The sequence below is a fragment of the Pseudophryne corroboree genome, chromosome 2 (assembly GCF_028390025.1).
Source record: "Pseudophryne corroboree isolate aPseCor3 chromosome 2, aPseCor3.hap2, whole genome shotgun sequence".
Lineage (NCBI taxonomy): Eukaryota > Metazoa > Chordata > Amphibia > Anura > Myobatrachidae > Pseudophryne > Pseudophryne corroboree.
The window spans coordinates 947,933,962-947,949,176 of record NC_086445.1 but is presented as its reverse complement, the minus strand read 5'-3'; the positions used below and the strand labels follow the sequence as shown (position 1 = coordinate 947,949,176).

General features: G+C 42.2%; 1 protein-coding gene across 1 annotated transcript in view; it reads right to left on the bottom strand.

Moving 5' to 3' along the window:
• VGLL3 (vestigial like family member 3) overlaps positions 1-13,664 on the bottom strand; it is a 30,321-nt gene extending 16,657 nt beyond the window's left edge. The window contains exons 1-2 of the mRNA XM_063956306.1: positions 13,296-13,664; positions 2,757-3,003 (exon numbers count right to left, since the gene is read on the bottom strand). Of these exons, the coding sequence (XP_063812376.1) occupies positions 2,757-3,003; positions 13,296-13,403 (355 nt within the window). The 5' untranslated portion in view covers positions 13,404-13,664. The remainder of the gene's footprint in view (positions 1-2,756; positions 3,004-13,295) is intronic.
• Positions 13,665-15,215: the final 1,551 nt, after the last annotated feature.

Here is a 15,215-nt window from a genome sequence, read left to right as displayed (position 1 = left end):
TCGGCGCGGGTAGAGGACGGAGGTTGTTGTACCTGGTGGAGGAGAGAGAGGAACGTGCTCTCCTCCTGTTCTGTGCTTGTATGACACTGCATCACAGCCTGTCTTCACGTCAGCACAGCAGTGCAAAAGTAAGAAAGGCTGCCTGAACTTTCTTTTATGCTACTTAAAGTTTAAGTTAATTATCTGGGTCTAATATATATATATATATATATATATATATATATATATATATATATATATATATATATATATATATATATATATATATATATATATATATATATATATATATATATATATATATACTGTGTATGGCTTGCAGCAGTGAAAGAACAATCCTCCGTTCCCAAAGAACAAACACAGGCGGCACTCCACGGACTTGTATAAATAGTGATATTTTAGTGAATAAAATCACAGCATGAATGGACCATTCATGCTGTGATTTTATTCACTAAAATATCACTATTTATACAAGTCCGTGGAGTGCCGCCTGTGTTTGTTCTTTGGGAACGGAGGATTGTTCTTTCACTGCTGCAAGCCATACACAGTGTAATTTTGGAAGGAGGGCACCCCGGCTATATATGCAATATAGGAGTGCCTACTGCAACACACGGATATATATATATATATATATATATATATATATATATATATTTATTTGTGTTAATATATTTATATATGTACAGTATGTTTATATATATATATATATATATATATATATATATATATATATATATATATATATATATATAGAAATGGCACTCAATGGTCTCACTATCCGCTAATAAAAAAACAGCAGTCATGGCATTTTGCAACGTTTCATGCGTTTAATACCCGTCGTTAGGCAACCAGTAGTGCCCGACGACGGACATTAAACGCCCAAAATGTTGCAAAATGCCATGACTGCTGTCTTTTATTAGCAGATAGTGAGACCATTGACTGCTATTTGTTCAGTTTGTGTATGCTACATGTTAATAGGGTATCCGTTCACATGGTCGACCATGTTATGGTCGACAGTCATTAGGTCGACCACTATTGGTCGACATTGACATGGTGGACATGGACACATGGTCGAGACATGAAAATGGTCGACACATGAAAAGGTCGACACATGAAAAGGTCGACATGCGTTTTTTAACTTTTTTTTTCTTTTGGGGAACTTTTCCATACTTTACGATCCACATGGACTACGATTGGAACGGTAAAGTGTGCTGAGCGAAGCGGTAGCGGAGCGAAGGCACCATGCCCGAAGCATGGCGAGCGAAGCGAGCCATGCGAGTGGACGCTGTGCACTAATTGGGGTTCCCAGTCACTTTACGCAAAAAAACGACACCAAAAAAAGTAAAAAAACTCATGTCGACATTTTCATATGTCGACATTTTATGTGTCGACCATTTTAATGTGTCGACCATGTGTCCAGGTCGACCATGTCAATGTCGACCAATAGTGGTCGACCTAATGACTGTCGACCATAACATGGTCGACCATTCATACCGGAACCTGCTAATAGGCACCGTGGTAGATGGATCTGTGACTGGGAGTGCCAGCTGATCGGAACATATATATATATATATATATATATATATATATATATATATATATATATATATATATATATCTCAAACGAAGAAAACTGTGGCACTCGCAAATGCAGTAGAAACAACTTTTTACTGGGTTACATCCGCAACCACCGTTTTCAAGGCAGGCATTAGTGGATTAAAGCATTGTCAAGGCCGCCTTAGGCACATTTCTAATGGATGTAACCCAGTAAAAAGTTGCTTCTACTGCATCTGCGAGTGCCACAGTTTTCTTCGTTTTATATTATCAATTCAACTGAAGGCACCCACTAAAGCATCTCCAGCATAGAGTGACGGTTCTATCGTGTGTGTGTGTGTGTGTGTGTGTGTGTGTGTGTGTGTGTGTGTGTGTGTGTGTGTGTGTGTGTGTGTATATATATATATATATATATATATATGTGTGTGTGTGTTATGACTTTAATTTTAGACCTTAGGGCCTACTTGTTTTAGGTACCCCCGGCCCCCCCGAAGCCTTAATCCGGCTCTGAGTGCAGCGGTAGCAGAACGAGGTACCTTGCCCGAAGCTCACGAGCCATGCGAGGGGACACGGTGCACTAATTGGGGTTCCCCGTCACTTTAGGAAGAAAACACCACCAAAAAAACTCATGTCGACCTTTTGACCTGTCGATTTAGTACATGTCGACCTAATGAAAATGTTGACCTAGCAACCCTGTCGACCTAATGCATGTTGACCAATAGTGGTCGACCTAATAACTGTCGACCTAAGTTGTGTCCACCCAACGCCCCATATCCCTTTTTGTATACAATTGTATTTAATGCAGGAAGCACAACAGGGCCGTGTCCGAAATATCGGACATAGGAAATATTAATATCTATCTCATGAAACATACATGAATGATTAGCATGGAAGAATATCGAAGTGTTAATGCAAAGTATTTACTGAAAGTTGTAGAAGGACCTGCATAAACCAATGAATAAAAGTTCTCTGAAGGTGGAAAGACCTTGAAATGATATATTAAACCTTTGGGGGACAGCAAACACTTTATTGTTTAATATAAAATAAAAACTTTTACAATAGTAATTACTGAATGTTTGCCCAACTTTTGGATAGATTCAGTGTATGTATTACTTCTATAGCAACTAGTTACAATTTTCAATTTTTTAATGTTCTAAGATATTTTTGATAACGGTGGAGAATACGTTGTCATTTGCCTTTACCTCGATTTGTCACTGTTTTGCTCTTTGTGGCTGTGTTCTCCGGATTAAAGGTGCTTATTTGACTTAAGGCTCTAGAGAAATGTTCATCCACCACTGCCTCAATGTCTCCATGAAAGTAAGTCAGTAGGACACAGCGAGAATTTAAATATTCCATTTCGGCAGGCTGGTCTTTCTCCTCTTCTTCTTGCTTGGTTGGGAATGCCATCTCTAACGCTTCCTGCATTTTACTGTAAGCCGCAATCTTCTTCTGTAAGAAAACCACAACATCACATTGTCATCATTGTAATGAGGTTCTCATAACGTTTTTACTAGACCCACTACAAGATCATATAAGTATTATTGGTATCTATTAGGCCCAGTAAGTGATGCAGACGGGCAGGGCATGGTTCATGCCTTGTCAATATTAAATCAATCTCTACAGAGGATGATGATTCTAGATGAGTAATGAATGACCATTGAATTAAATAAATTCCATCTACAAAACCTCTCTAACCGTAGCCCATGTATGCCAAATCTCCCACAACTGCCAGGAGACTCTCAGTGGCCCCGTAAAGTAGAAAGGCACAAAGCCATTGTTTATGAATCACGTCACTGTGGCACCACTTCTGGAATTGTGGATCACTCTACTGGATCATCCGCTCACTACCCAGCTGCCTTGTGAAATAGGTGGGACAAGGGGCAGTGCTAACGTGTTTCACTACAATTAACATCATCACGGCACCATTCCCAACGCCGGGAAGCCAACTCTGCACCTAAGGACTGCTTTCATCTAACTATTTACTCTGGATCACCTCTTGAAGAAACTGGGCCACCTTGCTCCCTTACTGCTATGAATAGCATCTACTGCTCCCTGAAACATATCAATCTAATTCCATGACTTTTATATTGCCCTCACCACTGTTTTAATACTGCCTTTTATGCCACTGTGTTTTTCTTTTGTCCTTTATTTTCTTTCCGTGACCTCACTATATGCTGTACCTCTACTTTCTGCACGCCATGCCAGCAGCAACCTACGCAGTGCGCCTCAGATGGCCACATGGGCGATTCCTCCACAGGCAGGATGTACTATATAATGATTTATTCATATAGCGTACATTATATTACACGTGTCAGTTTTCCCATCATGCCATGGGTCTTTATAGGGCTTATCTCCCACAGTGTAACCTTCGTAGTGCACCCACATGGCTGCCTCACCTGGTACGCTCATGGATGGGATGAAAGATACATAGACCAGCTATGTTAGGGCTCACTATGTTAGGACACTGCAACCACCCATTTTGTGTAATCTACTCTAGGCATGACCCATTCCACCCAGGGTAATCCAACTTCGTGCCCCCAAAATGGCTGCCTCACCTGGTACCTTTCATGTGTGGAATATATAACCCATGGAATTAATTACCCAACGTGACCAATCTGACAGTATGCTCATTGTGTTCTCTAGCGTGCGTGCGTGTGTGTTTCTACTTCATTCATACAAAATGTTTTGTAAAATATGTTATTTTCTTTTTTCTGTCTGTAAAACGACTTTGAGTCCTGCTGGAGAAAAGCGCTATATAAATAAAATAATTAATAATATTTATTACTATTATATCACAGGAGGGAGCCTCCCCAATCCCGTTTACCTGGGTACTTCCAGAGAGGAACTTACCGAAGTCACCAAGTATGACTTGGCCTAAGTGCGAAATCCCAGTAACTACTTAGTTACTCCCATTCAGCTGGAAGTGGGAGAGGCAACTAAGTTGCACACAACTCTGAATCACCCATATCTGCATGCACTGGGCAGTGCAACATGCACAGTGTGAAAACATGGAAGATCCGCCCATAAAACTGAATTGCATCCAAGTATGCATCAGCGCAGTATTGGCAAAAACCGAACTATAATGATGAAGCCACAGTTTCCCAACACCAATCTATCATTATACGTTTTTCACTAATTATAAACGCATGACAAATGCATTGAAAATATATCATATAATAGTCAAAGGTGCCGCTCCCAGAATTGTGTTCTAAAATTTTGATGACAAATTTTAAAACGAACAATATTGTAATGTATTTCTCTCATTTTTGAACATTATCAGTTCAACGCAAGTTTTCATGTGCTTTTACCTATTTTCCCAGCTCATGTTTGTGAATGAGCCACCTGTTCTTTTTTTCTCCCTAGACTGAAATTTTTGCTCTCATGATTTCAAACACCTACAAGTAGGGCTTAGCCTGGACTTATGGACCCCATAGCAACATGCTGTAGGGGCCCTTTCACCCTTCTAGAGAGACACCTCGGTCCACATCACACTGGTCACACTCCTCCCTGGATTTACCCTGGCTGAAGGGGTCATGGCCCCTCCCCCCCATCTGTTTTTTTCCTAAGGGAATGTGACCACGCCTCCTGCCGTTAGGCCAAACCCCAAACCGAAAAAGAACCAGGGCCCAGCTCTCTATGGCCCTGATTATGTCCCACTGTATTGCCCTAAGTTAACAATGTGCCACACTGTACTGCTTCCAGTACACATGCCACACGCAGTGTCGGACTGGGGCATGAAGGGCCCACCGGGGGAATGCAGTTATAGGGGCCCATGCTTAGGGGTGTGGCCTGCCTACAAAGGGGGTGTGACCAGCCTCCACAGAGGCATGAAATACACAATAGTTTAGTGCAGTGTAACGCAACATATCTACCATGTATAATACAAGTGCACAGTCTGGTCTGATCCCTAGAGGAAGGAGTGGGCCCTCAGGCAGTGGGGCCTACCAGTGGTTTCCCTGGTACCCCTGTGGGCCAGTCCAACCCTGGCCACACGTGCCCTCAGTCATACTTGCCTACCCTCCTGGAAGTTGACTACTATTAGCAAATGATGTAACTACAATAAAAGTTCTGTCTTGAAAATTCCTTAAATACACTATTGATTAAATAAAACATTCCAGTGAACAAGTAAAGCAGAAGTAAGGGCACAGTCTAGAAGAGACAAAACATTAGAGTAGTATAATAAAATGCATGTATAACAGATTAGGGACTGGTGAAAATAGTACATAGTGGCCCAAATGTATTAAGCTTTATCAACAGATAAAGTAGAGACGCATAAGGAGTGATAAATGACCAGCCAATCAGCTACCCAACTGCCATGTCACAGGCTGTGTTTGAAAAATGACAGTTAGAAGCTGATTGGCTGGTCATTTATCATTCCTTATGCGTCTCAACTCTATCTCTTGTTAAGGCTTCATACATTTGGGCCACTGTCTTTTCCCCTGTCCTTGTCACTTGCATTGGGAGAGCAGTCGCAGCTCATATAGCTTAGGGGGAGATGTACTAAGCAGCGATAAAAGTGGAGAAGTGAGCCAGTGGAGAAGTTGCCCATGGTAACCAATCAGCTGCTCTGTATACTTTTACAGTATGCAAATTATAAATGTTACGTCAATGCTGATTGGTTGCAATGGGCAACTTCTCCACTGGCTCACTTCTCCACTTTTATCACTGCTTAGAACATCTCCCCCTTAGTGTCCACCTCTGTACCCCACCCTACATCCTGACCTAATACCCTACTAATGCTCAAACCAAACCCCTTACCCTAATAACCTAACCCTAAAAGGGCAGACTGGATGGGCCAAATGGTTCTTATCTGCCGTCAGATTCTATGTTTTTATGTATGTTACATGAAGTCCATTAGAACAATTTTCTGACTACAGGAAAATATTTTTTGAGAGATAACACGTATCTGTTTTGACATCCCTTAAAAGGCTTTTTTGTGTGACGGAAAGACGAGAGTTCTACTGAAGACGAACCCTAGTGCTACAACATATATATAAATAAATAACAGCAGTTACAGACATCCTGCAGCAATTTGGCAGCACTTCCCACAAACATAGTTTCAATTCCATTCTAGCCCATCAAACTGAAAGCCTTATTATATGTGTGTGTGATTCTACAGAACATATTTTTAAATCCTTCCATCTCTACCCCCAAGCAGATCCGATGATCCCTTTACACAAACTTACACAAGACATGCCACTGAGGTTGGTTACCTAACAAATGAATCCAAACTGCAGACAGAACAAACAAAATGTTTCTTTTCTTCACAAATCGTCAGTCTGATCCTTAACCTGATATTTTATTATTTTATGAATGATTATGAAGTGACTTTTACTGAGTAATGTATGAAAATAAAAAGGTTTGACAAGCGGTGATTGGGGTCAAGCACTGTACAGTAGTAAGCCTACATACACTTACAAGTTATCGGACCTTGGGGGTCATTCAGACCCGATCGCACGCTAGCTTTTTTTTGCAGCGGTGCGATCGGGTTTGAACTGCGTAGGCGTATGCTCCACAATGCGCAGGCGCGTCGGCCGCCGGCGATGGAGATCGCGGGACAGCGACAGAACTAACAAAGAAAACTAACGTCACGGCGATCGCAAGAAGATTGACAGGAAGAGGCCGTTTGTGGGTGTCAACTGACCATTTTTAAGGAGTGTCCGGGAGAACGCAGGCGTGTCCAGCCGTTTCAAGGGAGGGTTCCTGACGTCAGCTCCAGGCCAGATCGTCGCAGCGGCTGAGTAAGTCCGGAGCTGTGCAGTAAGGTGCCCTCTGTACTAGCGATCGCACCCCTGCACAGCGTTTACCCCCTCCCCCTGTAGGCGGCAACTACCTGATCGCAGCACCACAAAACACCACCTGCGTGCGATCAGGTCTGTATCACCCCCCTAGTTCTTTACAGTTTCGAAGTATTCCAGTCATTTGATGGTGACTAATAGTAGACTAATTTCCTTGGGTATTGCGTAAAATAAATTCACACTTTGATCTATTTTTATACAGGATTTGAAAATGCTTTTCCCATGAATCTGATACGTCTAGCTGTTGGTAATTCCTGTTTATGCAAAATGCATGTAGCCAATTTGACTGTGCATGGCCGGGCCTAAGGCAAACAAAACAAGTATGGACGTAAACTGCAGTGATTGGGATAGGCTACCATTCATTCTAGTATAGGGTAGATGTTTAGTTGTTGATGTAGCCTCACTTTTCATCAAAGGGCCAACATGTGTTCTTACATCACATTTAATTGAATTACCCCCATTGTGTCATCATCAGTTATTTAGGGGCTAAAAGGACAGCCATTTTGGAGGTATACATTGTAAATCCAACAGAGGCTTAGGATTCAGTATTGCATGGTGGCCTCCAGAACAGGGTCAGCATTGCATACATGCTGTCTGTATTGTATAGTGATCACCAAAATGGCCTCTGTGTTTTACAGTGATCAGTAAAATGCTTTCTGTTTTGAATAGTAATCACTAAATGGCTTTGTGTATTCATCAGTAAGGTGCCCTCTGTATTGTATATCAGTCACTAGAATGCTGTCTTTGTGTAAAGTGGACACAAAATAAGTCTCTGGGGGAGATGTACGGAGCACCAGTGAAGAGAGTGGGGAAGTGAGCCAGCGGAGAAGTTGCCCATGGCAACCAATCAGCATTAAAGTAACATTTATAAATGTGCATACTATAAAATTCTACAGAGAAGCTGATTGGTTGGCATGTGCAACTTATTCACTGGCTCACTTCTCCACTCTTTTCACTGCTTAGTACAACTCTCTTTATATTGCACAGGTGACACCAAAATGATCTATGTATTGTATTACTGTCACTAGAATGATCTCCATATTGCAGCAATGTCACTAGAATGTTCTCTGTATTGTGTATTTGTCAATAGAATAGGCTCTGCTGCATTGAATACTGGTTTATATCAAGCTGTGTTATCTCTTCAAAATAATTTTCAGCGTGACTGTGTAAAACCATGATTATATTAGACAAGCCACACAACCCCCATTTTCCTACTGTTGCTTTAAGAGCCTGGATTACTTGATTGTGTTTGCCCCCCAAAGCCAAACAATTCCAGCCCTTCCCTATCTTCAGCAGTAACACATATTACAGCTTTAAAAGGAAAAACTTTCTTAGTTTCATTTTTGTATTCTATTATATTCACTCCTACAGAACTGGGGACCAAAGTTTCCGCTGGGAATGTGAATAGATAAAATTGGCTTCAATGCTGCGCATACTATGAATGCTAAACATGCCTAGCGGACAAAGCTACAGCACAGTACAGAAAAGTCTGCTTCCTAGACCATCTCAAAATAGTGTAAAATGAGGATAATTACAGTAGATTTTGCCCATTATCTGTGGTGCTTATAGGACAGGCTAATCTCTCAACCCTTTATTTCTCATACATACAGTATACTGTAGGAGCTAAAGAAAAAATTACCATTTTCAAAGCATAAAAGCATATGAGGAATAAAACATGTATTGGATCTATCAGCAGTAATGATTTCATTCTAAAGATTTCCAGAGTAGAATTTGTACTTTGTTGCACTATACCTAAATCATACTTGCCTACCTGACCCTCTCCATGAGGGAGAAAATGCTCTGTTCCTGGACTTTCCTGGTAATGTATGATTGCCATCACCTGTGGTGAGCTAGTTAATTGATAAGAAAGGTGTTTCACCACAGGTGATGGCAATCATACATTACCAGGAAAGTCCAGGAACAGAGCATTTTCTCCCTCATGGAGAGGGTCAGGTAGGCAAGTATGACCTAAATGATGTTAAAATAGCCCCCACAGTGGTGCAAGCAGGGGGGGTTTCTGAGTCCCGGAAACTCTCCATTGACAGGTTTTTTTTTCACAGAGGCAGCTGCAACCCCCCCCCCCCTTTTTTTATTATTTTTCTTATTGTTTAACAGAACTTCCTGGATAAGAGATTTTGGGATAAAAAGATCCCATGTCTGTTTATGTTTTGATTTGATAGAGACAGGAGAATCCTAGTGCTCCGTGCAGCAATTATTAACTATCCCTAGCAAGAAGTGTTATTATATTTTTCACTTGATACATACCCCCCTATGTAGCAACATAACTTTGCAGGGTCAACAGTCCCTTCTAATTGCATTCTTGCGCAATAGAAGAGTGTTTCACATTTTTGAAAGACTCCTCCACTCTTTCTGATACTGTGCATATTCAAAGTGGCATTTACTGAAAAACTTTGGAGAAAGATGGAGGCTGCTGGAGACGGATTGGAAAAGCTGAGTACATAGGGTCAGGCTGCAGTCCCTACTGAGAATACTAGGGATGTGGTATGCAGTTAATTAATCCTTGCTAATTAATCTTTGCAGGAGACATATGTGAAATCCCTTGCACTAGGCTGTTGCTACAGAACACAGCCCAGACACTTCAAATCATGCGGAACCAATAGTTTATGCATGGTTTAAGCAAAAAGGTCTTGAAACATATGTCCCCTAATGTCTTATATTGTCAGAAAGGGGGAGCTTTATCAAAGCTTTGAGAGAGATAAAAGTACGAACCAATCAACTCCTCTCATTTTTCAAACACAGCCTGGAAAATGGCAAAAGCTGATTGGTTAGTAGTTTATTTTTCGCCACTTTATCTATTTACAAGATTTCATAAATCTCCCCCCTAACAACACACAAATACAGTAGCTTCCATAAGATAATGAGCACATTTAAGCAATCTGCAACTTCCTGGATGCTGTGGTACTACAAGTCCCAGCACACCCTGACAGCCTCTTGCTGGCCATACTGGCAACTGTAAAGACTCATGATGAAAAAGCCTAATAAAGTGCAAAACACGGGTGTGGTATGGAAGGTAGATAGTAACTAGGTTGACAGTGTCTAGGTTGACCACTATTGGTCGACAGGGTCTCTAGGTCGACAGGGTCTCTAGGTCGACAGGGTCTCTAGGTCGACAGGGTCAAAAGGTTGACATGAGTTTTTAATGTTTTTTTGGTGTCGTTTTCTTCGTAGAGTGACTGGGAACCCCAATTAGTGCACCGTTTCCCCTCGCAGCTTCGGGCAAGGTTACTGTTCCAATCGTAGTCCACGTGTATTGTCAAGTATGGAAAAATCCCCAAAATTATTATTATTCTTTTTAAAAACCTCATGCTCGGCACAGATTACCGTTTCTATCGTAGTCCACGTGGAATGTTAAGTATGAAAAGGTTAAAAAAAAAAAATAATAATGAAAAACTCATGTCGACCGTTTGACCTGTCGACCTAGAACATGTCGACCTAGAGACCCTGTCGACCTAGAAACCCTGTCGACCTAGTTACTGTCGACCTAGAGACCGGATCCCCAAAACACAACATGCAACTACAAAAGCTTTTGGGAATATAATGTAAATGCATACAATTTGCTAAATATTAATTTACATGTTCACAGAGCCAAAATACTTTGAAATGATTCTGCTGTCTTTTACTAGCATTTTTTTTTTCCCCCGTAAGCACTTCCCTTGTAAAGAATGATCTTCATGCTTAATAATGATAAAACTTCATGGAATGCAACAAGAGAATCCTGTACTCTCCAATGACTGCTGTGTCTGAGCCAAGCCAGAGTTTGCCCCACCTCACACCCACGCTCTGTGCATGCCTGCAGTCTGCTGTCAGTCTGATAAGAATACTCACATTTATTAAAGCCACATTCTATTCCTATTACATAGAACCCCAATTGTTTCCTAATTGATAATGTGGCTTGTAATAGGAGCTTACATTTGAAAGCAATTTCCAAGGACATGTTGCAGTTCTGCAGATGAATCTATGTATATACAGTAGGTTGTACTTTATCATGTCCTGTCCTGTACACATTGTTAACTTAAAACATACAGCATAAAGATTGAGAATAAGATACTGAACTATATTATACATCTAAAACACAGAAAGTAGTATAAAAATTACCAATTCACTGCCCACTGACCAATAATGCTCCCAGTACACCTAAGTTAGTGAGAACCTTTTATACTGTTTGCAGATAGTTGAAACCTATATTCGAAATGTGATATTATTTTACATAGAATGTTCTGATGCATAATATGAGACTTAGATTTTATCAGTATATAATTTAGTCATGTTTCTTATACATAATCGATCAGGCGTTATTCAGTGCGGTCTGTCCGAATTATGTACTGTGGTTTCATATATGTCTTGATCTATCTCCGTTAATTGTTAGCAGCCATTAATTACTATATATATATATATATATATATATATATATATATATATATATATATATATATATATATATATATATCTATCTATCTCTATAAAATATATATGTATATAATATATACTACTTATATAATTTACATATACAACATGCAGTACATATATATATATATATATATATATATATATATATATATACATATAATCTATATCTATGCATAGCTTCAAAATCTATATATTATAGGAACACAAAAATACACTTATTAGTATTTGCGTAACTATTTAATTTTAGATTTACTGTGTTTACTAATTGTGTATACGGATTACAGTAACATATCTTCATTTTTTCTAACTTCTCAGCCTACAGATGAGCATTAAGCGACAGTAAAATAAGCGATCCCAGTACACAACTTTTGGCGTTGATTTGCCATGTTTATTGCGCAACATCCAGGAGCTGTTGCGTCTTCTGTACAGCACATTCCATCACTAATGGGGTAACTCACAATGACCAGTCTAAGCCATGATAGCATGTGCGTGTGTTACTGGTGGACGCATATGCGCTATACTGAAAGACAGCGTTTGTTGGTGGACGCATATGCGCAATATTGAGCAAAGACAGCGCACAACTTCTCCAGTCTGTCACCGCAATCTGTTACATTCGCTGCTTTATAGGTACAGTAACAGGTTGCTGTAGTTTTCTGCTAACACTGAATAATGGCATGTTTGGGTCATTATCACTATAGAGCCATCCCCTAAAGCACGTAATATAGGAACAGACAACGTTTCGTCAGAGGAAAACTATGCAAGAAATGCGGAATGACACATTGGGAGGCTGAGCTGCGCACTTATCCCTCGCAGGCTATTCCCCTGCTATAGCTTCTTCCCACTGTAACCTAACAGACATCTGATACTGAGAATCGTGAATAGATTATATTATCTCTGGTGTTGTAGCATCGTCCAAGATCAACACACATTGTACCGATATTGGGCAATCATGTCTGTTATCAATGTGATTGTGAGATGCCAGCAGCAGTGTATATTCTTCTAGATCACAGGTTCTCAAACTCGGTCCTCAGGACCCCCACACAGTGCATGTTTTGCAGGTCTCCTCACAGAATCACAAGTGAAATAATTAGCTCCACCTGTGGACCTTTTAAAATGTGTCAGTTAGTAATTACTACACCTGTGTACCTGCTGGGTTACCAGCAAAACATGTACTGTGTGGGGTCCTGAGGACCGAGTTTGAGAACCCCTGTTCTAGATGATGAGCCAGATACATGTTCTATGTACTCTAATGTAATGTTCTATACACAGATATTAACGTCATGTCGAAAGCACATACAGACACTAGTGTAATGCTATATATATATATATATATACATATCTATGTGTGTGTATATATACTAATGTAATGTCCTATACATACAGTATACAGATTCTACTGCAATGTCCTATATACTAATGTGATGTCCAGTCCTATACACAGACATATCGTACTGTTATGTTCTATACACATGCTGTACAGACCCCGATGTGACCATGTCACCATGTCAGACTCACCTGCTGGCTTTGATGGTGGTAGTAGGCTGTAGGACAAGCTGCTGTTCCCGGGAGATACTGGTGCATCCCATACACTTGGTGATGATACATAACATCCAGACAACTCATTGCAGGTCTCCCACGTCCTCTGTGCCCAGTCCCTGAATTCCCAGCCAGTCTTATCCTATGAACCAGTGAGTGGCCCCAGCATATTCCCTGCTGCTCCTGGCTGCTCTCTCCATGCGTCCCTTATACAGGAGCAGTCTGAGGACAGAGACAGCTGCATTAGCATGCACACAATACACACGCCACAGCCCGGCCAATCCACTCACAGGCAGGACGGGGGCTCATCTGGAGGGCTGCCTGGGGAGGGGGCAGAGGCTGCTCTCTGGGCTGCTCACTGGATGAAAGTTTGACACTGGGCTGCACTGTGATTGGCTGTCGGGAGGTGGGGGTGTGCCTCACACTCTGACTTGATGATCAGAAAGAAGTTTTGATCGGAACACTGAGGGTCTTGTATCTGTTGAGCTGATACAATTGTAGCATATGATGGAATGTTGGGATTCCCTCTGCTCCCAGTGTCCCCCATGCAGTGGGAGGACAGGCACGTTCTGCTGACTCCTTGTCCCAGCCAGTCCTCCTGCAACACAAGGGATGCTGCTCAGTGACATTCGTACAGGAGAGGCTGCAAGGAGCACATTGTGACCTTTACCTAACATGCATTCACTCTGATAATCACATGAACTTGATCTGTAGGTAAAGCATTCACTGTTTTTAAGACATGAGCCATTTATTTAACTCTGCAGAGCCTTCTGGTTCTGATATAATGAGGTCTCATTTGCAGAGCAAGTAGCATTTGCATAGAATAGCTCAATGGAAAAAAAACCTGTTGCTTAATTACAAGTTTTGGGTTCCAGCCAGGGCCGGTGCTAGGTTGTTCGGTGCCCCCCTGCAAACTATTAATTTGCGCCCTCCCATATTTTACAAAGGGACAGTGCATGTCAAAAAAGGGTGTGGTCTCACAAGGAAGGGGTGTGGCCACACAATAGTACACGCATTTCAAATTACGCCACACAGTAGCACAATCTTATTCACTTCACCCCACGCATAGTAGTGCTGTTTATCAGAGGCGTAACTAGGGTAGGGCGAGTGGGGCACGTGCCCTGGGCGCCTTGGCAGGCCCAGTAGAGGGGGGTGCCGAAGGCGGCCAGGGCTTCATGCCCCACTCGCCCCCGTCACGCCGCAATGTGAGGGGAGGAGAGCGCAGCGTCTCTCCCTCCCCTTACCGCCACTGCCAGCACCAGCAGCGCTGTCCGGTCTCCGGCGGCGTTAGCTAATCAGAGCTTGCGGACCGGCTCCTGATTGGCTGCCGGTCCGCGAGCTCTGATTGGCTAGCAAACCGGCACCTCATAGCTGTCGCCGGAGACCTGGAGCGTTGAGGGGCAGGAGAGGCGCTGCGTTCTCCTCCCCTCACATAGCACAGAGGGAATGGGAAGAAGCGGTGAGTGAGCGGGGGGGGGGGGGGGGGGGGGGGGCATGTAACTGGCACTGTGGGGCAAAGTAACTGGCACTGTGGGGCATGTATCTGGCACTGTGGGGCATGTATCTGGCACTGTGGGGCATGTAACTGGCACTGTGGGGCATTTTCCATGGCCACACCCATTCTGGCACGCGCACATACTTCTTTTGCTGTTTTTTATTTTTGTGGGGTGGGGGTGGGGGAGGGGGGCACTCTTCATCTTGCTCTGGGCTCCGAAAACCCTAGTTACGCCTCTGCTGTTTATACACATAATGTTCCCGGTAGTGGTGCCGCTTAAACACATAATACCCTCCTATGCCGCTGATCCTCCCGCTGTTCGCTCTCCCGGTTCTAACACGATCGTGACCAACTCCACCTAGTGCCGCCGATACGTTTCTACCCTATCAGGGTCTTAGTCATGG